Source organism: Piliocolobus tephrosceles, chromosome 20 (genome assembly GCF_002776525.5).
Source record: "Piliocolobus tephrosceles isolate RC106 chromosome 20, ASM277652v3, whole genome shotgun sequence".
Lineage (NCBI taxonomy): Eukaryota > Metazoa > Chordata > Mammalia > Primates > Cercopithecidae > Piliocolobus > Piliocolobus tephrosceles.
Window position 1 is genome coordinate 6,384,779 of NC_045453.1, and position 26,760 is coordinate 6,411,538.

At 43.5% G+C, this 26,760-nt stretch overlaps 1 protein-coding gene across 2 annotated transcripts in view; it reads left to right on the forward strand.

Moving 5' to 3' along the window:
- The window catches only part of CBFA2T2 (CBFA2/RUNX1 partner transcriptional co-repressor 2), a 170,935-nt gene that overhangs the window by 134,791 nt on the left and 9,384 nt on the right, over nt 1-26,760 (forward strand). The window contains exons 4-10 of one of the 2 annotated variants that reach the window (XM_023220437.1): nt 4,625-4,714; nt 8,339-8,520; nt 9,974-10,227; nt 13,829-13,914; nt 15,202-15,397; nt 21,719-21,787; nt 26,415-26,605. In XM_023220437.1, the coding sequence (XP_023076205.1) occupies nt 4,625-4,714; nt 8,339-8,520; nt 9,974-10,227; nt 13,829-13,914; nt 15,202-15,397; nt 21,719-21,787; nt 26,415-26,605 (1,068 nt within the window). The remainder of the gene's footprint in view (nt 1-4,624; nt 4,715-8,338; nt 8,521-9,973; nt 10,228-13,828; nt 13,915-15,201; nt 15,398-21,718; nt 21,788-26,414; nt 26,606-26,760) is intronic. The other variant, XM_023220438.1, reaches the window with a different exon arrangement.

The window sequence follows — 26,760 nt, forward strand, 5'->3', positions numbered from 1 at the left end:
TAAAAGGTCTGTAAAACCCTGAGTAAAGTACAGTTTATCTGTTATGGAATAGGATGTTATCATTAAAAATCAAGTCTCATTCTGGTTCAGAGGGAAGGTAGAAAGACAAACCTCTTCCTATTCCCCCTGATAAATAGCAAAAAACCATGGACATTACACATAAAACAAAAATAATTAGACTCTTCGCCAAGTGTAGTGGAGGGCATCTGTAGTCCCAGCTACTTAGGAGGCTGAGGCAGGTGGATTGTGAGCCTGGGGGAGAGAGCAAGACCCATCTTTTTTTGTTTTTGTTTAAATGGCTCAACCTTACAAGCAGGCCTTTAAAAAAAAAAAAAAAAGAGGACTCTTAAAGGTAGAGAGAAGACAGCAAATTCACTCGTGGGACCTAAGGGACTGCATAAGCAGTGAGTTCCCAAGGTTTTCTGTTTTTCTGATATATCCCAGACCAGGGTATGCAGAAAATGTTAAGAGTTTAAGAGTAAAAATATAGATAAATAAATAAACTTTCCTTAGCTGGCACCGTGGAGTATGCTATAGTCTCAGCTACTCAGGAAGTTGAGGCAGGAGGATCACTTAAGCCCAGGAGTTCGAGGCTGCTGTGAGCCATGATCACACCACCATACTCCTGTCTGGGTGACAGAGCAATACTCCACCTCTGTAGGTAGGTAGGTAGGTAGGTAGGTGGGTAGGTAGGTAGGTAGGTGGGTAGATACATACATACATACATACATACATACATAGGTAACTAGCTAACTAACTTTCCTTCTCCTGAGTTTTCTAAATTATGTTTGGCATTGACAGCAAAAATGACTTTGCCTGATATGGTTGTCAGTATATATAGAGGAAATAATTGCCAATTTTTATTATAAACCAGGAAGATAAAGATAGACAGGGTTTCTATATTTCTGTATTTTGGTCAGTGGTGGTTACATGAAAATACACATATGGCAAAAATACGTTGTACCAATGTTAGTTTCCTACTTTTGAGATTGTAACCCTTTGGGAGGCCAAGTTGGGAGGATCACTTGAGATCAACCTGGCCAACATAGTGAAATCCTGTCTCTACTGAAAATACAGAGATTAGCCAGGAGTGGCAGTGCACACCTGTAATCCCAGCTACTTGGAAGGCTGAGGCACAAGAATCACTTGAACCCAGGAAGCTGAGGTTGCAGTGAGCTGAGATCACACCACTGCACTCCAGCATGGGTGACAAAACAAGACTCTGTCTCAAAAAAAAAAGATGTAAGCATTGGAGGAAGCAGAATAGAGGATACATTGGAGTATAAATGTTGCCCTTGAAGTCCAGAGACCAGATTCCACCAACATCTTACCTCTCAACATTCTTCTCTCTGCTCTGACACATCTTTCCCAAAGCTGCATTTCGATTTCCTCAAGGACAAACTGCTGTACAGAACTCCTTGTCCCCCTAGGTTTGATTCAAATATATCTTCTCTGGCCAGGTGTGGGTAACACCCATAATCCCAGAATTTGGAAAGCCCAGGCCAACTTGAGACCAGGAGCTTAAGACCAGCCTGGGGAACGTGTAGTGTGATTCCTTCCTCTACAAAAAAAAATTTAAAAATTGGCTGGGTGCAGTGCCTCACGCCTGTAATCCCAACACTTTGGGATGCCAAGGCAGGCGGATCACGAGGTCAGGAGATGGAGATCATCCTGCCTAACACGGTGAAACCCGGTCTCTACTAAAAATACAAAAAATTAGCCGGACATGGTGGCGGGTGCCTGTAGTCACAGCTACTGGGAAGGCTGAGGCAGGAGAATGGTGTGAACTCGGGAAGCAGAGCTTTCAGTGAGCCTAGATTGCGCCACTGCACTCCAGCCTGGGCAACAGAGTGAGACTCTGTCTCAAAAAAAAAAAAAAATAGCTGGTTTAGCTGTTCTGGAGACCAACGTGGGAAGATTATTTAAGGCCAGGAGTTCAAGGTTGCAGTGCGCTATAATCATGCCACTGCACTCCAGCCTAAGTGACAGAGCTAGACCGTATCTCTGGGGAAAAAAAAAATTTTTTAAGCAAATATGTCTTCTCTGTGAGTCAGTAGTGTCCTGTACCTGTGTGCCTCCATCATACTATAATGAATAGCTTAGTTGCCTCTTTTCCCACTAGACTATGAGATCTTTGAGAGGAAGAAACAAACAATTATGCTCTTAATATAAAATAAGGTTTAATAAACTAGCTGAAGGAGGAAAGTGTTTATCCCAGTCATGCAGGACTGCCCTATATCTACTGTGTATGTAGCCCTGAGTCCATTTCTTTGGCCTAACTCACAATTTCCCTGTGTCACACAATCCATCCTTTCCCCTTGTCTACCCAAAAGTATACTTGAAATCATTCATGTAGGGCTTCCATACATTTAATCTATTTGTGTTTGCTTTTCAAGACCTGATTGCTTCCCTTGCAGTAGGTATAAAAGAGTATTGTTCTCTTACACTTAGTTTTTATTCCTGATTACCAGAATTACAGGTTTCTTTGGCTGTATTATGCAAATGTCATATACTTAAAACAGATACACAATTAACTTTAAAATAATTTTTTTTGGTATGAAATGTGGGAAAGTGTTCAAACATTTTCCTTTAATATGTTTAAATTAGACATACCCCTTTTCCCTGAAGGAAAATATCTTAATGTTTACCGAATAGTAAATATGATATATTTGGAAAATCCAACATAATTGCATACTCAGAAATAACTGTTATTGTGATTATTCTTCCAGGCATTAAATATATGATATAATATGTATGTGTGTTATTTTTGTAAGTGGATTCTTAGAAAATATAATGTTCTGTTTCTGGTTTTCACTTAGCCGTATTGTAGATACCTTTTCTGCCTTAATGCATACAAATCTGCTCTCCCCACTCCCTGCATAAGCATACATGACTCTTGTAATTTTAATGTAGCTTCCTGTTGGTAGATCTATGTATTTTTCTTTTTTTTGGGGGTAGGAAAATATATTGAGATAGTGTGGGGGTAAGTTGCATGTTACATAGTTACATATTTTGTTTTTGAACACTTGTAAAGTTTCTAAAAGTAAATTCCTAGAAATGGTAATAGCTTTTTCAGGGGAACAGGCAGGGATTCAGAATAATCCCTACATTTTGTTTTATTCGTTTGTTTTAATTTGCTATCATACAGTGTTATTAGGAACTGAAATACAAATATTGTGTGAACTTTGAAGAAAATATTTTTATTTGTTCATTCCCCTTCGCAGAGTTGCTGAGTCTCATTCCTAATTTGAGGCCTAGACTTTTGAGAAAACACAGAGGATGTGCACTCTTTTAGAGAACAGTAATAACTTACCAATGAAGGTTTGCCTGTTGGGAGTTATTTATATGCATAACACATACAGGCCACTTGAAGGTAGACGGCAACTATTTTTTTTCTTTTGCTTTTGCATCTGTTGTTTTTTTTGTTTTTGTTGTTGTTGTTTTTTTTCTATTTTGAAGATTTGGGGGAAGTTATGCCAGGAGGTAGGGAGCAGAACTTGAAAAAGAAAAGAACTTTTATAAAAATGTGACACTGGGTTATTGAGTCCAAAATGTCTTAAAGCTGACATCCTAGGCCGAATCAGTATCTGTATAACAGGAAACATTGTAAGTTTGATTCCCTGTCCCTGAAGTGACTTGCAATGAACCTCTCAATATCAGGGACCTGAGTGCCTGTCTTCATGGGTAGTGAGAAAGGCAGTGTCCTATTCTGCAACCTAGGCTGCTTGGCAAAGGGGAGAATTTGGATCTGGGGTGGTGGTGAAGGGAATCAAGGAGGGTGAATTTCTGTCGTAAGAAACCAGTGTGGTTTACCTTTGCCACGCATCTGAGTTCCTGATAACGTTTCTGCAGTTATCCTTCTTCTTCTTTTTTTTTTTTTGAGACGGAGTCTCGCTCTGTCACCCAGGCTGGAGTGCTGTGGCCGGTTCTCAGCTCACTGCAAGCTCCGCCTCCCGGGTTCACACCATTCTCCTGTCTCAGCCTCCCGGGTAGCTGGGACTACAGGCCCCGCCACCTCGCCCGGCTAGTTTTTTGTAGTTTTTAGTAGAGACAGGGTTTCACCGTGTTAGCCAGGATGGTCTCGATCTCTTGACCTCGTGATCCGCCCATCTTGGCCTCCCAAAGTGCTGGGATTACAGGCTTGAGCCACCGCGCCCGGCCAGTTATCCTTTTTCTTATGATTTAAAAGACTTCAGCAGCTGAGCACGGTGGCTCACACCTGTAATCCCAACACTTTGGGAGGCTGAGGCAGGAAGATAGCTTGAGCTCAGGAGTTCAGGACCAGCCTGGACAACATAGTGAGACCACGTCTCTACTAAACATTTAAAAAACAAAAATAAAAAGGCGGGGTGCGGTGGCTCTCCCTTGTAGTCCCACCACTTTAGGAGGCCAAGGCAAGCAGATCACAAAGTCAGGAGTTCACCATCAGGAGATCACAGGAGGTAGAGGTTACCGTGAGCCAAGACCGCGCCACTGCACTCCAGCCTGGGCAACAGAGCGAGATTCCATCTCAAATAAATAAATAAATACATACATAAATAACATAAAAAAAAAAAAAAAGTTTGGCACTGTAAGTTTTGGAAGTCCAGTTTTGGAAGTTGAACAAGGTTATTTATCTTTTCAGAACTCAACAGTGACAATCGAGGAATTCCACTGTAAGCTCCAAGAAGCCACAAACTTTCCCCTTCGTCCTTTTGTGATTCCATTTCTCAAGGTAATTTGATAAGATAATTACTGAATGTAATTTATCTTCAGTATTTCTGCAGATTCTGCTCATCCCTGTTATGTGATTTAAATCAGAGCCGCTTGCCACGTTTTTAGATCTTTATTTTGGGCTGGTAGAGAGGTCTGAGTGCAGTCAACAGATAAACCTCAGTTTTAATGAGATGAGAATTGCAAAAGCCTTAAGTTGTAGTCTGTGTGCAAGACACTGCTGGTAACACAGAGAAGTAGCTAGCATAGGAGAGAATAGGAGGTGCTTGGGCTGGAAGTGTCAGGGTGGAAGGGAGGCTGAGCTCCTAGCAGAAGAAATAACTGGTCACTAATCTTTTGGGTATAGTCAGAGTGTGGAGGGTGTTATCTGAGAAGAGGCTGTCGGACAAAAGGCAAGGCTTTTGCAGTTTAGATTTACTGTAAGGTCAGGAGAGGATATAGGGAAGACACTGTGTCTCCCCAAGCCCCAGATAGTCTAGTTTCTAAAGATGTCTTCTGCAATAATGTTCTATGGAGCATAACGTTTGGAGAGATTGTTCTGCATTATCATGCTTACATGATAAATGAAATGAGGCCGTGTTATATTTACATGGAACATAATCCTTTCAAACGGTGGCGCACACCTGTAACCCCAGCACTTTGGGAGGCCAAGGCAGATGGATTGCATGAACTCAGGAGTTCAAGACCAGACTGGCCAACATGGTGAAACCCCTGTCTCTCCAAAAAAATAGAAAAACAATTAGCCAGGTGTGGTGGCACACACTTGTAGTCCCAGCTAGTTGGGAGGCTGAGGCAGGAGAATCGCTTGAACCTGAGAGGCAGAGGATGCAGTGAGCTGACATTCTGCCACTGCATCCCAGCCTGGGTGACAGAGTGAGACATCCTCAAAAATAAAATTAAAAAAAATAAAATAAAATAAAAAAAGAAATATTTAAGAGTAAGCTGCAATGCTGGATGTGGTGGCTCACGCCCATAATCCGAGCACATTGGGAGGCCAAGGCAGGCAGATTACTTGAGGTCAGGAGTTAGAGACCAGCCTGACTAACATGATGAAACCCTGTCTTTACTAAAAATAGAAAAAATTAGCACATGCCTGTAGTCCCAACTGCTCAGGAGGCAGAGGCAGGAGAATTGCTTGAACCTGGGCGGTGGAGGTTGCAGTAAGCCAAGATTGTGCCATCACACTCCAGCCTGGGTGGCAGAACAAGACTCTGTCTCAAAAAAGAAAAGTAAGCTGCAGACATTATACATCTAAATATTTGAATACAGATATCAAATCAGGAAAGTAACATTCATAAAACACTGTTATCTATAGACTTTATTCATATTTCACCACATGTCCCACTAATGTCTGTGCACCTGGATTTGGTTTTCTCTGGTGTTGATTTGATTAGAATCATTTTACAGAGAAACTATATTCAGTTGTTACTGTATTTTGAATTTTGTCAATATTTATGGAAATTTGTTTTCTGTCTTTTATGAGTATGAGTATTTCTATAATACCTTTAATTTTGCCTTTTTTTTTTTTGGAGACAAAATCTTGCTCTGTTGTCTAGGGTGGAGTGCAGTGGCGCAATCTCGGCTCTACAACCTCCGCCTCCCGAGTTCAAACAATTCTTCTGCCTCAGCCTTCCGAGTAGCTGGGACTGCAGGCATGCGCCACAACACCTGGCTAATTTTTGTATTTATAGTAGAGATGGGGTTTCACTACATTGGCCAGGCTCTTCTCAAACTCCTGACCTTGTGATCCGCCCTCCTTGGCCTCCCAAAGTGCTGGGGTTACAGGTGTGAGCCACTGCGCCCGGCATCTAATTTTGCCGCTTAACAAAGCCTGTAATATTTACTGTCTGGTCAAATAAATATGCCTCTTCTACTTTCTTTTACCTTATTTTCATTTCCTAAGAAAATGTAATAGCATCAGACAGATGGGTTATCTTACTAAAGTACTGATACCAGTTTTTTAAAACCTTATATTGGAGCACAGGAAAATGCATCGGTCTAGGGTGCACAGCCTGTATCATTTGCTCAGTTGTAATGGCATTGAAGCCTCGGCGGCTCTGAGCAGCCTGGGGTGCCTTTTTGAGCCCTGAAACAGCTGTGCTGATTCTATCTTGGTCTCCTTTATGTATGTCAGAGCTGGTAGACAATTATTTCCCCAAGACTCTAGAATCAAGAAAGATTTGTGAAATTTGTGTTAATAGGAAATAATTAGCATGTTTTTTATTCATCATGGGACACATGTCACCAGTGTAAAGATCTGACATGGTGTTTTTTTCAATTAAGTTTTTACAGTTGCAACAAGATTGAGGTTATAGAACAGACTTTAAAAGAGTTTTATTTAGTCAAATTCCCTATTCTTAACTCTTGTTATTTTGGAAAACAGCATGAGGTAGGTTGTTATGGCAGCTTTTTGGCTAGCATTTAGGGTTTTGTCAATTTATTTCTGCTTTAAAACAGTCACTAATTATGGTGCCTGCTAAATTAACCCTCAGTGAAGGGATGGCTACTTGCATGTATTAAAACTCTCCTTTCACTTGCTCATCTGTCCCTTGGGATTAAGCCTTTGCTTATGAGCTCAGCCTGCATTGCTTTTAAATTTGGTGAGAAAAATATAATTTCTGCTTTATGGGTTTTTGATAAAAATGGGAAAAGTAAATTCTGTGTATGAAGGAAATCAAATTCTCAGCTTTAAAAGATGTATAGGGTTTTAAAATGTGATTTGTTCCTATTACAGGTTTTCTAAGTATGAGAGAGAAAAATATCTACTTAATGAATTATCTTTTTTTTTTTTTTTTTTTTTTTTTGAGACGGAGTCTTGCTCTGCCGCCCAGGCTGGAGTACAGTGGTGCAATCTCAGCTCACTGCAAGCTCCACCTCCCGGGTTCATGCCCTTTTCCTGCCTCAGCCTCCTGAGTAGCTGGGACTACAGATACCTGCTACCACACCTGGCTAATTTTTTGTATTTTTAGTAGAGACGGGGTTTCACCTGTTAGCCAGGATGGTCTCAATCTCCAGACCTCGTGATCCGCCCGCCTTGGCCTCCCAAAGTGCTGGGATTACAAGTGTGAGCCACCCCACCCCGGCCATGAATTATCTTTTTACATTTTATATCACTCCCAGTGCTCCTTTTCAAACTCCCATGTTTTAGAATAATCACAGTTTCCAGAATTCCGTGGCAGCTTTTATACAGAACATGAAGGAAGGTTGAGTAGTGCCATCAGAGATGAGTTGGGGTTCAGAAGAGAGAAACCAGGGCTTGGAATGACTCCCACATAGGCAGTAGTAATTCACTCACTCACTAAAGTCTTCAGAAGTGTATGTTTTAAAATTACTATGTTTAACAACCCTTTATTGAGCTTTGACTGTATACTAGGCTGCAAAGGTAAATAAGGTACAGTCTCTTCCTTAAGCAGATTTACATCTGATTTGGGCAAGAGACAACTGAACCAGTAATTCAGGTGCAATATAAGAGAGATCATTGACTCACAGAAGAAGCATATGAAAATCAGACTGCCAAGGAGAGAAAGACTTTTATCTTGTATCATCTGCTTTGTGAAAGCCCTTTGAGGTGCTGAGCCCTCTTGTGTAGGGCCCAACACTGGAAAAACTGCCTCTTCTTTTCAAGGCCAACCTTCCCCTGCTGCAGCGAGAACTGCTGCACTGCGCTCGGGCAGCCAAGCAGACCCCATCCCAGTACCTCGCTCAGCACGAACACCTTCTGCTCAACACAAGCATTGCATCACCTGCTGATTCGTCAGAGCTGCTCATGGAGGTACACGGAAATGGGAAGAGGCCCAGTCCGGAGAGGTGAGCAGATGAGCTTTGCTGTCCTTGCCTTCCTGGAACCACACTGGCCTTCCCCTTTGCTTATAAAATAAAGAGAATTTGATTGCTGTGGTTGTAATGTCTCAACCTTTTTTTTGAGACAAGGTCTGGCTCTATTGCCCAGACTGGAGCACAGTGGCACAATCTTTGCTCACTGAAGCCTCCGCCTCCTGGGCTCAAGCGATCCTCCCACCTCAGAGGCCTCCTGAGTATCTGGGACTATAGGCACGTGCCACCATGACCAGCTAATTTTTATTTGTTTGTTTGTTTGTTTGTTTGTTTTTGGAGAGATGGGGTTTTACCATGTTACCCAGGCTGGTCTCAAATTTGTGAGCTCAAGAGATCTGCCCGCCTTGACCTCTCAAAGTACTGAGATTACAGGTGTGAGCCACCATGCCCAGCCCAATGTCTCAGACTTTCTATGGTTATTTTTGCTTTATTCCAATACCTCGCTGCAGAATACATCTAAAATCTATGGGAGTAGCTTCCAGGCATGAGTATTTTTCAGAAACTCCTCAGATGCCTACACACCCAGTAAGAAACTCTACTCTAGAGAATTTATGGGATCGACTGTTCCAGAAGCCTCAGGAATACAGTTCTGCCTTTTCTTGGATGCTGTTTGTAGAAAGAATTGAAAAAGAAAAAAAAAGAAAAGAAAGACAGCAATACAGTCTACCAAATGCCTTTTATGTCAAATGCATTTTTTTCTGATATGAGAAGTTTTGAAAAAGTATAGCAATTAATTATTAATATTTGCCACTGGCTCACCTTTACTGAGATTGCAATTAATATAAATTTATTTTAGAAGACTCCCTATGAGTGGCTATCAAAATATTCTATGGGTTATCAAAGAAGGCAATATTTTAACAATAGTGGATAGGCTTTAATGACATTTTTTTTAAATTAAAAAAATAAATAAATAAAGGTAGAAAATTTATTACAGTTGGATCTGAGTGACTAAAAACCCTGCCACTACACAATTAGACCCAGGGTTAATTTGACTGGCTTTAAAAAAAAAAAAAAATGCAGTTGGATTTGTTATATGAGCCTTTTTCCTCCCATGTAGTTTCTTTCCAGTAACTCACCTCCATGGTAACAAATTTGACCTTAATACTTTCCTAAGTATTGTTGAACCCATAACTCAGAAAAAGGCTGTCATCTCCTTAGTCTCTCCTTTGCTTTATGAGGGTTAATGTTTCTGTCTGGTTATGGATGGATTTGACCTCCTTTTTCATGCTGGTATAAGTCAGCAATTTATATGAGGTGCCTGGCCCCTGAAGACAGTTCAGTTCATGCCTCATGTCACACCTTTCCTTAGAGTCTTCCTATTTATGCCACTGTATAGCAAAATAGCTAACACACACTAGGTTCTCAGGAAATGTCTGCATGAACACTTGTTGACAGGATCAAATATGCACTTCTGCTTCTTCTACAGGAGAGAAGAGAATAGTTTTGATAGAGATACAATCGCTCCTGAGCCTCCTGCCAAGAGAGTATGTACCATCAGCCCTGCTCCTCGGCACAGTCCTGCTCTCACTGTGCCCCTAATGAATCCCGGGGGCCAATTCCATCCTACCCCTCCGCCTCTTCAGCATTACACGTTAGAGGATATTGCAACTTCTCACCTGTATCGGGAACCCAACAAGATGCTAGAGCATCGAGAAGTTCGTGATAGACACCACAGTCTCGGTAAGCAACCTAAGCAGCATGGTAAATTCAGACTGGATTCTTGGATTTCTTTCCAACTCAATGATAAAGTCGAATAATATCATGATTGCTTTTTCCCACTGATTGGATAAAACAGTATTATACATAGACTGTTAGAATCATAGTTGATCTTATTTGATATTAATCTTATCTGACACCTTGTTGCTATGATATGATAGAAGTACAGCTGGGTGTGGTAACTGGTGTCTGTAATCCCAGCTGAGGTGGAAGGATCACTTGAAGCCAGTCTGAGCAACATGGTGAGACCCTGTCTCTACAAAAAATTTTTAAAAACTAGCCAGGTTTGATGGCATGCACTACTAGGGAGGCTGAGGAGGGAGGATCACTTGAGTCCAGGAAGTCAAAGCTACATTGAGCCATGATCTTGCCACTGCATTCAGTCTGGGTGACAGAGTGAGACCTGTCTAAAAAAGAATAAAGGGGTATCGCCTATTCTCAAATGATTCAGAAAAAGAGAATGAAAAAGCAAAGGAGATGTTAACATTTGAAAACTGTTTGAAGATATGTGAGAATTCTCTGTGCTCCTTTTGCAGTTATTCTATAAATCTTTGAAAAATTAGGCCAAGCTCAGTGGCTCATGCCTATAATCCCAGCACTTTGGGAGGCCAAGGCAGGAGGATCACTTGAGGACAGAAGTTTGATACCAGCATGGGCAACATAGGGAGACCTCATCTCTACAACAACAAAAGTTAAAAATGAGGCAGGAGGGGCTGGGCGTGGTGGCTCACGACTGTAATCCTAGCACTTTGGGAGGCCAAGGCAGGTGGATCATGAGGTCAGGAGATCGAGACCATCCTGGCTAACATGGTGAAACCCCGGCTCTACTAAAAATACAAAAATTAACCCGGCATGGTGGCGGGCACCTGTAGTCCCAGCTACTCATGAGGCTGAGGCAGGAGAATGGCGTGAACCCAGGAGGCAGAGCTTGCAGTGAGCCAAGATCACGCCACTGCACTCCAGCCTGGGCGACAGAGCAAGACTCCATCTCCAAAAAAAACAAAAACAAAAACAAAAACTAAAAAACAAAGCAAAAACATGAGTCAGGAGGATTGCATGAGCCCAAGAGGTCAGGACTGCAATGAGCTGTGATGGTGCCACTACACTCCCCTCCTGGGCAACAGAATGAGACCCTGCCTCAACACAACAACAACAAAAAATTTTTTTAAATTAAGCGAGAAAGATGCAAGATTTCACCTTGGAGGTGAAAGTGCGTGGACATTCAGGTCAGGAGGTGAGGCATCTCGAAATCTCAGCTCTGCATCCTAACTAGCTGTGTGATCTCATGCAAGTTGCTTGGGCTCTCTGAGCCTCAGAAGAGTAATTTCTAAATGGAAATAACACCATCCCCTGTGCTGGGTTGTTGTTCCATTTGGAGTGCCTGGTACATGGGTGCTCAGAAACCATTAAATTTAGGAAGAAACAGAAAAGAAACCTTAACAAACCTCTTCTAGTTTTGGACAGAGTATTTTGTCATGTACTCGTACACATTTTCAGTATAAGGTTTTTTGGAGTATAACTGCTGAGCATCTGTCAGAGCAGGGAACCAAAGGGCTATCAGCTTCCAGGGTTTCCCTAAATTTCCATTTGTACCTTGTTGAGTAAGAAATTGCAACACATTTGCCCTGACTTCCTCTTATTTAGGCTCACTGGCATCTTTCAGACGCTTGGCCACATTGGGGCCCCTGGCATCATGTAGTGGGATAGTAGCTGAATAGGGAAGGCTGTAGCAGCTATGGTGTTCTCAGAGCCAACATTTACTGAGTCGTAGCTACGACTTAGATTGTATTGTACGTACATTGTCTCTTTTAATCCTCACAGGAGTCCCAGGCAATTGTTATCCCCTTTTTATAGATGAAAGATGAAAGAACTGTGGCCAAAATCACATAGCTGATAATTGGCAGAGACAAAATTCAGACCCCAATTGTCTTATGCCCAAGGCTTAGATGTACTAGCAGTATGTTATGATACCAATCCTAGTGTTCAATCCCTGGTACTCCTATGTCTCTCTTTTATCTATTAAAACTGCCTGTGGGGATCGGGCATGGTGGGTCACACCTGTAATCCCAGCACTTTAGGAGGCCTAAGCAGGCGGATCATGAGGTCATGAGATCGAGACCATCTTGGCTAACATGGTGAAATCTCGTCTCTACTAAAAATACAAAAAATTAGCCGGGTGTGGTGGCGGGCGCCTATAGTCCCAGCTACTCGGGAGGCTGAGGCAGGAGAAGGGCATGAACCCAGGAGGCAGAGGTTGCAGTGAGCTGAGATCACACTGCTGCACTCCAGCCTGGTGACAGAGTGAGACTCTGTCAAGGGAAAACTGACTTGCTTTGATTGGAAATAGCACAGTGCAGGGAAAAAAAGCTGACTTGCTAATGGTTTCTTCTGCACATTTTTTGCCAGTTGGACTTGAGAAAAAAGTATGCCAAAAACTAGGTATGGGGTCTCACTATATTGCCCAGGCTGGACTCCTGGGCTCAAGTGATCTGCCTGTGTCAACCTCCTGAGTGGCTGGGACTATAGGCATGCCCCACCACACCTGGCTCTTATTACTACATTTTTTGACAGATTGTACAGATCATGAGGAACTCAATATATACTGAAATAAACAGATTCTCACACTGATACATAGTCACTATGAATATTACGCCTATAAATTCAGACTGGTAACAGGGGTGTTGTGTTAATGACTCAAAGACATTGTTGCTGTATATGATTTGAGTTCTTCAAAATAGTAGACAATTCTTATTGGTATACCTTTAATTCACACAGTTGTTCCATTCCTGGAAATTTCAGTATATATCAAAACTATCCCCCCACCAAATTTTTTTTTTTTTTTTTTGAGACGGAGTCTCGCTCTGTCGCCCGGGCTGGAGTGCAGTGGCCGGATCTCAGCTCACTGCAAGCTCTGCCTCCTGGGTTTACGCCATTCTCCTGCCTCAGCCTCCCAAGTAGCTGGGACTACAGGCGCCTGCCACCTCGCCCGGCTAGTTTTTTGTATTTTTTTAGTAGAGGTGGGGTTTCACCATGTTAGCCAGGATGGTCTCGATCTCCTGACCTTGTGATTCGCCCATCTCGGCCTCCCAAAGTGCTGGGATTACAGGCTTGAGCCACCACACCCGGCACAAAAATTTTTTTTAAGTTACTGATAATGTTAAGCGGTTTCCAAGTGTTTGTACCAGTAGACACTCTGGTTTTGGTGGTTAATTACTCGCATCGAACCACATCCTTGCCAACACTTGATATTATCTGACATTTTAATTTTTTCCAATATGTTAGGTGTTAAATGCTATGTATGACATGCCTGTTTATTTCTTTTACCTCTTTTTCTTTAAGGCTATTTTGTGTTTTACAATTGATTTGTTGGGGTTTTTTAAATATAATCTGAATAGTGATCCTTTGTTGGTTATATTGTCATTTTGTGGGTCCCCCACCCCATTGTGAATCATTGCCTTAATAGTGTGTTCAAAGTAATGATGAATATGTGTGTATTTACTTGGTAGAATTTGCTTCTATTGTGTTTTTCTTGCTATCTTTGAATTTAATCTCTAATTTCTAATAGGTCTAAATGGAGGCTATCAAGATGAATTGGTAGATCATCGTTTGACAGAAAGGGAATGGGCTGATGAATGGAAACATCTTGACCATGTAAGAATCTTGTAGTGTGTAATGTCCCTAATTCTTTATTACTTTGTTTTGAAACAGGAGTCTCGCTCTGTTGCCCAGGATGGAGTACAGTGGTGCGCTCTCAGCTCATTGCAACTTCCACCTCCTGGGTTCAAGCAATTCCCCTGCCTCAGCCTCCAGAGTAGCTGGGATTACAGGTGTATGCCACCACCCCCAGCTAATTTTTGTATTTTTAGTAGAGACAGGGTTTGGCCATGTTGGCCAGGCTCGTCTCAAACTCCTCACCTCAAGTGATCTCCCCACCTCAGCCTCCCAGAGTGTGGAGATTACAGGTGTGAGCCACTGCACTCAGCCTACTTTTGATTCTTAATGCTACCAATAATTAAAGGAACATGTATATTTGAAGTGAACATAACCACAGCCATGGCATCCTTTGCTTTTAATAAAAGTTGGTTTAGCTACTACTCCCTCAGCTAAAGAATTACAGTCACTCCCTAATCTTTGTGATGGGATGATCACTTCAGGTCAGAAACCAAATAAAGTCATGTAGTATAATGGTTAAAAACAAAGGTTTGTAGCCAGGCGCAGTGGCACATCCCTGTAGTCCCAGCTACTCGGGAAGCTAAGCAGGAGTATCTCTTAAGCCCAGGAGCCAAGACTTCAAGTCTAGTCTGGGCAACATAGCAAGACAGAATTCGTTTGTTATTTGTTAAATTTTTATCAAAAGAAACTTTCTTTTTATTTTTTTCAATTCTGCTCCTTCTGTAGTAAAGAGAATTGTTTTTTAGCCCACATATTCATGTTTGGTAGTTTTAGAACACAGGTCAGTAACAAACTTCTAGGTAATTCAACCGCCCAAAATTGTTTATATTCCAAAATTATTTTGCATTCTGAAAGATAGCAGCCTTCCTCATCTGTAACAGATTTCTGTTAGAAATCTGTGTATACCTTATTTTATGGTTCAGCCACAGCAAACTTACAGAGTGCTGCAGACCCCAGGGATAGAACAAATGCTGCAGCAACATGAAATCGTAGACAGTTGGCCAGAAGGCCATGCATCTGAGGTTCTGTCCAAACACTGGAAGCCCTGGTAGTTACTGTCCTTGATAGGTATGTCAGCCTCAACACCAATGTCCTTCCTGGCTGATGGAGAAACAGATAGCAATAAAGGGTTTTAAATGTAAACTTGATATTCCTAAACCTGTACTTTAAGGAACCTGAATTCCTCATACTGCGTTGGCCTGATTTACAGTGTTGGTTGTTTGGATGTTCTCATCTCATCTTTGCCTGGCCCCCTCTCTGACTCAGGCGCTGAATTGCATTATGGAAATGGTAGAGAAAACAAGGCGCTCCATGGCAGTTCTGCGGCGCTGTCAGGAATCAGATCGTGAAGAACTCAACTATTGGAAAAGACGGTACAATGAAAACACAGAGCTGAGGAAAACGGGGACTGAGTTGGTCTCCAGGCAACACAGCCCTGGGAGTACAGATTCTCTCAGCAATGGTAAGGGGAGAGTCTGCGGGGAACCCAGAGTAAATGTCAGCCTTTAGAGCCCACCAGTATGTCACAGAAGGCTTTTTCTACTTGACTTTAAAGAAAGGTGGTGCTCGGCCAGGCGCGGTGGCTCACACCTGTAATCCCAGCACTTTGGGAGGCCAAGGCGGGCAAATCACAAGGTCAGGAGATCGAGACCATCCTGGCTAAAATGGTGAAACCCCTCTCCACTAAAAATACAAAAAAAGATTAGCTGGGCGTGGTGGTGGGCACCTGTAGTCCCAGCTACTCGGGAGGCTGAGGCAGGAGAATGGCATGAATGAACCCAGGAGGCAGAGCTTGCAGTGAGCCAAGATCACACCACTGCACTCCAGCCTGGGCTATTGAGCAAGACTCCATCTCAAAAAAAGAAAAAGAAAAAGAAAGAAAGAAAGGTGGTGTTTCATTGTGGATTTAGGGAGACTCAGGTGATTATGAAGAGGAAGTGAGAAAATATATGAAGCCCCTGGCATGTTTTGGTGGGTGGCGGGGGTGGGTTTTGTTTTGTATAGACAGGGTCTCACTGTGTTTCCCAGGCTGGCCTTGGACTCCTGGCCTCAAGCGATCTTCCTGCCTCAGCCTCCCAAAACACCAGGACTTCAGGCCTGAGCCACTGTGCCCAGACTGGTACCTGGCATGTTCAAAAAATGTTAATTCTTCTTTGTGGAGAATGAGAATATTTGTGATTTTGTTCTGTCTTTAACTCTCTACATATATGTGTGCTAGGTGTTGGTCAAAGAGTGTTTGGTTGTCAAATTCAGCCTGGCTGGATGTATGTACTAGGCACTCTTGTGTCATCACTTTTATTTCTCACAGTAGCCTTGAAAGTGTTTACCTTACCTTCCTTCCTCCTGTCCCCAGCCCACCATTCAGGACAATACCACTCAATCCTCCATGGTTTTGTGGTGGCCTCCCACAAAAGGATTTACTGTACCACACTAGGTTGTCCCCCCTTGCCTTTCTGAGTCCGAAGCAGCAGCAATCCAGAGTACATCCAGCAAGCCTCAGTTACTCCCCTCAAAATGTTCCAGCACATTCACCCCTATCCAAAGGCATAGCTGAGTGACAGGCCATCTGTGATCAGACTGTTTTCCCACGCACTCTGAGTTCCCAAATGTTCACCACGGAGAACAAGTCTCTTACGACAGACCTAGCATGTTCGATCGACGGCAGCTATTAGTCTCTAAAAAACTGTAAGGAAAACTCGAGGCAAAGCCAGAATTAATACAGTATGTCCAAACAGTGGGAGCTAAAGGCTTCCCTTTCCCTACCCCACCCACAGCAGCAGCTCTGGAGCCAACCATAGAATACCACCATTAGGTGGAATATCTAGCACAACAAGGCATCAACACGTACGTAGAGTTACAGTATTAGTATGATTCCTTTTGTAAAAACTCCAAAAACCGGCCAGACGCAGTGACTCACGCCTGTAATCCCAGCAGTTTGGGAGGGTGAGGTGGGCGGATCACAAGGTCAAGGGATCAAAACCATCCTGGTTAACACGGTGAAACCCCATCTCTACTAAAAATACAAAAAATTAGCCAGGTGTGGTGGCGGGCGCCTGTAGTCCCAGCTACTTGGGAGGCTGAGGCGAGAGAATGGTGTGAACCCAGAAGGCGGAGCTTGCAGTGAGCTGAGATTGCACCACTGCACTCCAGCCTGGGCGACAGAGTGAGACTCCCTATCAAAAAAAGAAAAAGAAAAAAAAAAACAAAACAACCTCCAGAAACAGACAAAGCTAACCTTCTGGTCTCCCTTACTTTCTGAACATTTGCAGATAGTCCCTGTGTGACTTTCAGACAGGGAGAAAGACTTTTGGAGTCTTAGCTAAAGTTTACACCCAAGCCTTACCTCATCCATTAGTGAGTCTACACGTGTGCAGGGGAGAAGCATAGAGTACAGAGGGAGCTGCAGTTGTGAGCCAGTGGTTGCTGAGCCAAGATACAGATCTTGCTGGAGTCATTTAAACATAGCTGTGCATGACCGCTACTCACCTTTCCCACCTTTTGTATCACGGATTAGCTCTGGGGACATTTTTTCATTTGCCTTAGACAGTCCAGTTTATGCCTGTATCCTGTTATAGTTGTTGCTAGCACTTCCCTCATTCTCAACAATGAAGGCAATCTGGATGATACGTTATATTGTCATTCTAGGTTTAGCTCTTCATGGATACGTGTTTTCTTCTATCAGGTTTCTGAGAGCACTGTCAACCTGATTTAAATAGTATATTTTAGTGCCATTTATGTGTTTATTTCATGTTTATTTCTATGTTTATTGTCCATTTTAGTATAGAATGACAGTATAATTCATATCCTAAATAAATGTAATATGCAAAATGTGAATTATAACAACTCCAAAAAGTGCCACTCGTCTATGATGACATATGAGAGGCTTGGGTACAGTTAGCTTCATCAAGAAAGTCTAACTGTGAAATGAGTTCTTTTTTTTTTTTTGAAATGGAGTCTTGCTCTGTTGCCCAGGCTGGAATGCAGTGGCACGATCTTGGCTCATTGCAACCTCCTTCAAGCAGTTCTCTTGCCTCAGCCTCCTGGGTAGCTGGGATTACAGGCACCCGCCACCACGCCTGGCTGCTTCTGTAGTTTTAGTAGAGATGGGGTTTCACCATGTTGGCCAGGCTGGTCTTGAACTCCTGACCTCAGATGATCCACCCACCTTGGCCTCCCAAAATGCTGGGATTACAGACGTCTATAAGCCACCATGCCCGGCCTAAAATGAGTTCTTAGACACATAGTTGTTTTACATTCTGGCATATTTTTATGCCAATAATAGACATTTCAAAAGAATTTCACCAATGACTTTTTTTTTTTTGAGACAGAGTCTAGCTCTTATCGCCCAGGCTGGAGTCCAATGACATGATCTCGGCTCACTGCAACCTCTGCCTCCTGGGTTCAAGCGATTCTCCTACCTCAGCTTCCTGAGTAGCTGAGATTACAGCTGCATGCCACTATGCCTGGCTAATTTTTGTATTTTTATTAGAGACAGGGTTTCACTATGTTTAATTTTTAAACAAAGAAAAAAATACTTCTTCAGCTATCAGTTTTTCCTCAGAATGACAGTCAAGATCCAGGCCCTTCTGGATGTTATGATTCTGAGACTCAAAAATCTGAATATAGTCCACCTGTCGTGGCTGATGCCAGTAATCCCAGCACTTTGAGAGGCGGAGGCTACCAGATCGCTTAAACCCAGGAGTTCAAGACCAGCCTGGGCAACATGGTGAAACCCTGTCTCTACAAAAAATATGAAAATTAGCTGATTGTGGTGGGGTGTGCCTATAGTCCAGCTACTTGGGAGGCTGAGGTTGGAGGATGGCTTGAGCCCAGGAGGCAGAACTTGCAGTGAGCTGAGATTGTGCCACTGCACTCCAGCCTGGGCAACAGAGCAAGACGCTATCTCCAAAAAAAAAAAAAAAAGGAATCTGAATACATATGTTTAATGAGTTCAATAAGCAGGCAAATTTGGGAAAACTGCTTCTAGTTAAGTCTACAGCAGATGGACCTCATCCACTGTCACAGGGCTTCCAGGCAGCTTTTTAGTGGCACGTGTGCACGGTTAAGGGTGACCACTCTCTCAAGGTAAGCCTCTAATATTGGAGATGGACATAAACAGAAATGGGAATTAATAGTAGCTCTTCGAGCCGGGCGTGGTGGCTCAAGCCTGTAATCCCAGCACTTTGGGAGGCCGAGACGGGCGGATCACGAGGTCAGGAGATCAAGACCATCCTGGCTAACACGGTGAAACCCCATCTCTACTAAAAAATACAAAAAACTAGCCGGGCGAGGTGGCAGGCGCCTGTAGTCCCAGCTACTCGGGAGGCTGAGGCAGGAGAATGGCGTAAACCCGGGAGGCAGAGCTTGCAGTGAGCTGAGATCCAGCCACTGCACTCCAGCCCGGGCGACAGAGCCAGACTCTGTCTCAAAAAAAAAAAAAAAAATAGTAGCTCTTTGGGGAAAAGAAAACTACCAATAATGTAGTATTGTTAATATCTCTGGTGAGAAAAAGAGAAGAACATTAGAAATCTACCCAACTCATATATCCAAATCATGAATTTCTTTTTTTGTTTTGTTTTGTTTTGTTTTTGAGGCGGAGTCTCGCTCTGTCACCCGGACTGGAGTGCAGTGGCCGGATCTCAGCTCACTGCAAGCTCCGCCTCCCGGATTTAGGCCATTCTCCTGCCTCAGCCTCCTGAGTAGCTGGGACTACAGGCGCCCGCCACCTCGCCCGGCTAGTTTTTGTATTTTTAGTAGAGACGGGGTTTCACCGTGTTAGCCAGGATGGTCTTGATCTCCTGACCTCGTGATCCACCCGTCTCGGCCTCCCAAAGTGCTGGGATTACAGGCTTGAGCCACCGCGCCCGGCATCCAAATCATGAATTTCAAAAAGAGTGAGCAGAACAAGCAGAGAGGATGGAATAGTTATTGAAATAATTCCAAAAAATTACCAAGACCTGCAAGACAGTTCAAGGTTGAATCAGTCTACCAAGTAGACAACACAGGAAAATAGACAGTCATTTAGCATCATTGAAAGTTAGAAGACGGCCGGGCGCGGTGGCTCAAGCCTGTAATCCCAGCACTTTGGGAGGCCGAGACGGGCGGATCACGAGGTCAGGAGATCGAGACCATCCTGGCTAATATGGTGAAACCCCGTCTCTACTAAAAAAATAGAAAAAACTAGCCGGGCGAGGTGGCGGGCGCCTGCAGTCCCAGCTACTCGGGAGGCTGAGGCAGGAGAATGGCGTGAACCCGGGAGGCGGAGCTTGCAGTGAGCTGAGATCCGGCCACTGCGCTCCAGCCCAGGCGACCGAGCGAGACTCCGTCTCAAAAAAAAAAAAAAAAAAAAAAGAAGACAATTCTGAAGGAAAATTATTTTAATTTATACTTAACCAAAACAATTATGTGTTAGATTAGTAATCTATAATTTTTCAAAAAATACGCCTCCTGCCTACCCTTTCTCCATGGTATCTACTATAGGATATGCCTCAATACATGCAAGTAAACGAGAAAATGGGAGACACTGAATTGCTGAAAGAGGATCCAACACAAGAAAGGAAGGAAAGGAATCCCTAGACTGGTGAAGGAGAGCCCCAAGCATTAGTGGCAAAGCAGGCCTAGAAAGCACCCAGTCCATGCTGGAACAGCCCCGAACCTTGCTGGAGATTTCCTTAAGAAAATGAAATTTATAAAAGATTTACACAACAGGAGGAGAATTTGAGATTGAATTGGAAGTAATTACATAGCGACCTGGCACAATGGCTTACAACTGTAATCCTAGCTCTTTGGGCGACTGAGACAGGAAAATTGCTTGAGGCCAGGAATCCAAGACCTGTCTGGAAACCCGGAGATAGTGAAACCCTGTCTGTGCAAAAAATTTAGAAAGGAAATTAGGCGGTCATGGTGGTACATGCCTAAAGTCCTAGCTACTCGAGAGGCTGACGCAGGATGACCTGAGCCCAGGAGTTCGAGGCTGCAGTGAACTATGATCAGCTGCATCACTGCACTCCAGCCTGGGGGACAGAACAAGACCCTGTCACACACACAAAAAGTAATTTGTAAAAATGCTGCCTCTCCTCCCCCTACATTTTTCCATAGGCTCAATGGTTAACAATTAATGTATTCTTACAGAATTTTCTATGTACATATTTAAAGATAATGTTTCCTAATGTTTTATTTTGAAATTTTTGAAACACGTAGAAATTTTGAAAGAGACCACCCTGGCCAACATGGTGAAACCCCAGCTGAACTAAAAATACAAAAAGAATAGCCAGATAGGGTGGTATACACCTGTACTCCCAGCTACCGCTCGGGAGACTGAGGTAGGAAAATTGCTTGAACCTGGGAGGCACAGGTTGCAGTAAGCCAAGATTGCACTACTGCACTCCAGCCTAGGTGACAGAGTAAGACTCCATCTCAAAAAAAAAAAAAAATGTGTGCACTTATGTTTATATTTTAGGGAGTACTATACCTTAAAAACCCATGTTGATAGGGGAAAAAATTAGGACATAATAGGTAAGTAAAAAGAAGAAAGTGAATATCAGTTTTAATCTCACCACTTTGAAATACTGCTAATTTGTTCATTTGATGGGGTTGTGTGTTTTAAAACTAAATATTTACTGTGTACTATTTTATAAGCTAATTTTTAGCCCTTATATGAGAATTTTTTATACTAAATGAAATAAATGTTTGAGTCTAACTGGTGAATGAGACATCTGATCAAAAATAAAACTGCTGATTATAGACAGCTTCTGACCCTATGCTTTTTATGTCTCTTGTGCAGATTCTCAGAGAGAGTTCAACAGCAGGCCAGGTACAGGATATGTACCTGTGGAGTTTTGGAAGAAAACAGGTATGTGTCTGACCACTCATAGGTCATGCAGACTCACTAATTTGTGGGAGCAGAGAACAGATAACTGGGCGAATGGTTGGTAACTGGGTCCTTTGGTTGTATAATAACTTGCTCCTCATAGAGTTCTAGGCTCTTGCCTCTCCCACTCTGGCTTGTCCTGCATGTCTCCTGATACCTGTCTTGTTACTTTGCCGGTCAGGAGTTTGGAATAGCTCCCTCCAGTCCCTTTCACACTCTTCCACTGGGTCATGCTGAGGCAATAAGTACTTCTTGACTTGCCCTGTTTCTGGGCCTGCAGCAGAGTTCATTTTGCCTAATCTCTTCACTGGTGTCTGCAGTATACTGTGTTCACACTACTGCCACATTTGTGCCCAAATTCTGCTCTGGGCACAGCTCTGTAATCCCTCTGTGCTTTCTTTCACCTTCACTGTGCCTACTATAGTGAAGACTGTTCTTGCTAGGCCTTCTTTTTTACAAGAATAAAGGAGGCTGGGGACTGCCTATTTTGTAAGTTCGGGAATGAACGTCACATCACTAATGTCAACCTTATCCAAATATTGGCATTCTTTCCCTTCTTGCCTCCCCGTCCCAGTTTCATTTTTTAAGTCCAATACAACTTTTGGTTTTCTTACTAAGATAAAATTTATTTCTACAAAAATGTAATACCTACATTCATAAAGACTCTTTCAAAAGCATCTAGACAGTAGTAAGCAAATAAACGAAAGATATGAACAGACACATTATGCTATGAGAAATACAAATAAACATATTGCAAAATATTTTTCCTTATTAGTAGTCAGGATAATGTAAGATAAAGCATCTCTGATAAATTAACCTCTTGTCTTTAACCCTCCGTTGTTGACAATTTTAAAAGACCTTGTTGATGACACTCTAATTGATCAGAGGCTTATATAAGAAATTAAGTGAGTACCTGCAGATTCTTGGAATCATTCCTTCCTTTTCCTTTTTTTTTTTTTTTTGAGATGGAGTTTCGCTCTTGTTGCCCAGGCTGGAGTGCAGTGGTATGATCTCAGCTCACTGCAACCTCCACCTCCCTGGTTCAAGCTCTTCTCCTGCCTTAGCCTCCGGAGTAGCTGAGATTATAGGCATGCACCACCACGCCTGGCTAATTTTGTATTTGTGGTATAGATGGGGTTTCTCTGCCCACCTCGCCTCCCAAAGAGCTGGGATTACAGGTGTGAGCCACTGCGTCCAGCCTCATTTCTCACTTTCATGCCTTTGAATGTTTCCTTTCAAAAGCAAATGGTCCAGACTTAAATACAAATTATACAAATTATTAAAGAAGAAACAGTATGGGTGGGGTGGGGTGGCTCACACCTGTAATCCCAGCACTTTGGGAGGCCAAGGTGGACAGACCCAGCTACCTAGGGGACTGAGGGGGAAGGATCGCTTGACCATGGGAAGTTAAGGCTGCAGTGAGCCCCTGTGCCACTGTACAACAAAGTATTATTTCACCATTAAAAACAATTTGGAAAACTACATTAATTTGTAAAAATCCTTACAGTTGAAAATGGGAAAATGTATATTATGTTAATAAAAAGTGGAATAGAATTTTAGGAAATGAAGATAAGCATAAGGTGAGAGAATAATAATTACTATATACAAGATCTCTGTCCTTTTTTTTTTTTTGAGATGGAATTTCACTCTTGTTGCCCAGGCTGGAGTGCAATGGCACGATCTTGGCTCACCACGACTTCCGCCTCCCAGGTTCAAGCAGTTTTCCTGCCTCAGCCTCCCGAGTAGCTGGGATTACAGGCATGCACCATCACGCCCTGCTAATTTTGTATTTTTAGTGAGGATGGGGTTTCTCCATGTTGAGGCTGGTCTGTAACTCCTGACCTCAGGTGATCCACCTGCCTCAGTCTCCCAAAATGCTGGGATTACAGGCGTGAGCTACTGCACCCGGCCTTTTTTGTTTGTTTGTTTGTTTGTTTGTCTGTCTGTTTTTGAGATGGAGTCTTGCTCTGTTGCCCAGGCTGGAGTGCAATGGCACAATCTCAGCTCACTGCAGTCTCTGCTTCGCAGGTTCAAGCAACTCTCCTGCCTTAGCCTTCCCAGTACCTGGGATTACAGGCCCCCTCAACCATGATGCCCGGCTGATTTTTGTATTTTTAGTAGAGATGGGGTTTCACCATATTGGCCAGGCTGGTTTCAAACTCCTGGCTTCAGGTGATCCACCCGCCTTGGCCTCCCAAAGTGCTAGGATTACAGGCATGAGCCTGTAATGTGCCCGGCCACAAGGTATCTTTAAAACTAGTGACTTTGATTACTTGGGAGACACCTTTGGTTAACTATGGTTAAGAGCCCAACTTTGGTGTTGGGACAGCTCGATTTGAGTCCTTGCTCTGCTACAGTGCCATCTGTGACCTTAGATGACCTCCAGTAAGATAGCTAGCCAAACCAAGATAATTACTAATTCATGGTTAAGCTGAGGGGATAAAATGTACCTGAGAGCATTGTTACGCTGGCTCAATAAGAGGCATCTGATAAGAGACTTTTGAAAGGTTCTTGGCCTCTGGGGTGAAGACTTTCTTTTTTTTTGGTTGAGACGAGTCTCGCTCTATCACCCAGGCTGGAGTGCAGTGGCCGGATCTCAGCTCACTGCAAGCTCCGCCTCCCGGGTTCCCGCCATTCTCCTGCCTCAGCCTCCTGAGTAGCTGGGACTACAGGCGCCTGCCACCTCGCCCGGCTAGATTTTTGTATTTTATTAGTAGAGACGGGGTTTCACTGTGTTAGCCAGGATGGTCTCGATCTACTGACCTCGTGATCCACCCGTCTCGGCCTCCCAAAGTGCTGGGATTACAGGCTTGAGCCACTGCGCCCGGCCGAAGACTTTCTTTTCTTAAGGCCAGAGCCATAAGATGGAAAGTTGTTTCACTGAAGCCTAGAACTCTGTGTTTGAACCTCCCTTGAGCCCGTGCCATGTGCAAGAGGTAAACTGTGAGTGAGTGTCCTTAGGCTTCTGGATTGTTTGGTCCTGTGGACTTATGTAGTGAGCTATGTATATTGGGACTCCACATTCACATTCTCATAGGACTGAGGCTCAAACACATACAGTGTGGTACTTTGCGGTGTCTACACTAGGGAAATCAAGCAGGGCATTGGTGATGGGAGGAAGTGATCAAGAACCAGGTAGCATGATGGTAAGTGGACAGGGTTTAAAAACCTGGGCTTTTGGCCGTCTGTCCGAATCTATGTCTTTAGCCCATGTTTCTCCACCTAGTCTTATTTATTTATAATTGCCTCCTGGCCATTTATACCTGGATGCCCCAGAGGCGCCTCTGACTTCTCACTTGCCTCCATGCTAGTTTTGTGTGGACTGTCCATTTCATTGCCTAGCACTACCATTCTTCTCTTTCACCTCCACTTCCAGGCCCTTTGGTGCTCCCAACCTTTTTCTGTCTCATCCCGTCCTCAGTGCCACTTACTTCTGCCTAAATTCAGCCTCTTATATCAGTTCAATCATTGCACCAGTCTCCTGGTTGCTATCTCTGTCTTTAATCTTCCCCTTGCATAGAAACCTTTATGGAGTTTCCTTTGAAAATAAGGTCAAGCCAGCTGGGCATGGTGGTTCATGCCTGTAATCACAGCACTTTGGGAGGCCAAGGCGGGCGGATCACGAGGTCAGGAGATTGAGACCATCCTGGCTAACACTGTGAAACCCCGTCTCTACTAAAAATACAAAAAATATTAGCCGGGCATGGTGGTGGGCACCTGTAGTCCCACTGCTCAGGAGGCTGAGATAGGAGAATGGTGTGAACCCGGGAGGCGGAGCTTGCAGTGAGCCGAGATAGCACCACTGCACTCCAGCCTGGGCAACAGAGTGAGACTCTGTCTCAAAAAAAAAAAAAAATGAAAATAAAGTCAAACGGGGAGTGGTGCCTCACCCGTGTAACAGTTTAACACCAGCACTTTGGGAGGCTGAAGTAGGAGGATCACTTGAGCCCAGGAGTTTGAGACAAGCCTCAGCAACATAGTAAGACATCGTCTCTACAAAAAAAATTTTTTAAATTAGCCAAGTGTGGTGGGACACGCCTGCAGTCCTAGCTCCTCAGAAGGCTGAGGTGGGAGGATCATGATTCAGAGAGGTCAAGGCTGCAGTGTGCTGTGACCGCACCAGTGCACTCCAGCCTGGGCAACAGAGCAAGGCCCTGTCTCAGAAAAAAAGAAAAGGTCAAATTTCTTAGTTTGGCATGCAAGACTTTGCAAAAGCTCATTTCCATCTACCATCTCAAGCACAACACATTCATTGTCTTGATTTCCCCTGCCCACTGAAGAGCTGATCACTTTTCTCCTTGGAACTCTAGTTTCTTATAGTGACATACATCATGGCACCTGAAACACTTTCATACTTGGTCACAAGCAGTCAGGAGAATGTGGCCTGTGTCTAGTCACTTGTGTCTACAGCCCTAGCTCAGTGCCCACCTCCATTTCCGTACCAGCCAGCACCTGCGTGATGGACACATGAGTGTGAAGATCATGTGTTCCTCCCTGTGGAGTTTTAGAAAATACCATTTTGTGTCAGCTTTGTCCTTACTTAGAATCGCAGTGGGGTGGGAGGGAAAATATTTCTCGGCCAGTTGATTTTACTGTCACTTTCTTCTAGAAGAAGCTGTGAATAAGGTGAAAATTCAGGCCATGTCAGAAGTACAGAAGGCCGTCGCTGAGGCAGAGCAGAAAGCCTTTGAAGTGATTGCAACAGAGAGAGCACGAATGGAGCAAACCATAGCGGACGTCAAGCGGCAGGCCGCGGAGGACGCTTTTCTCGTCATCAACGAGCAAGAGGAATCCACGGAGGTGAGAGCTCTGCGCCCTGGGGGCCGGGGTGGGTGGCTGGAGTGACCACGCCCATTGCCTTCCTCTCATACACTGGGCAGGAAGACACAGGCAGTCCACTCTTGAGCTCAATGAGGATAATTTTTTTTTTTTTTTTTTTTTTTTTTTTTTTTTTT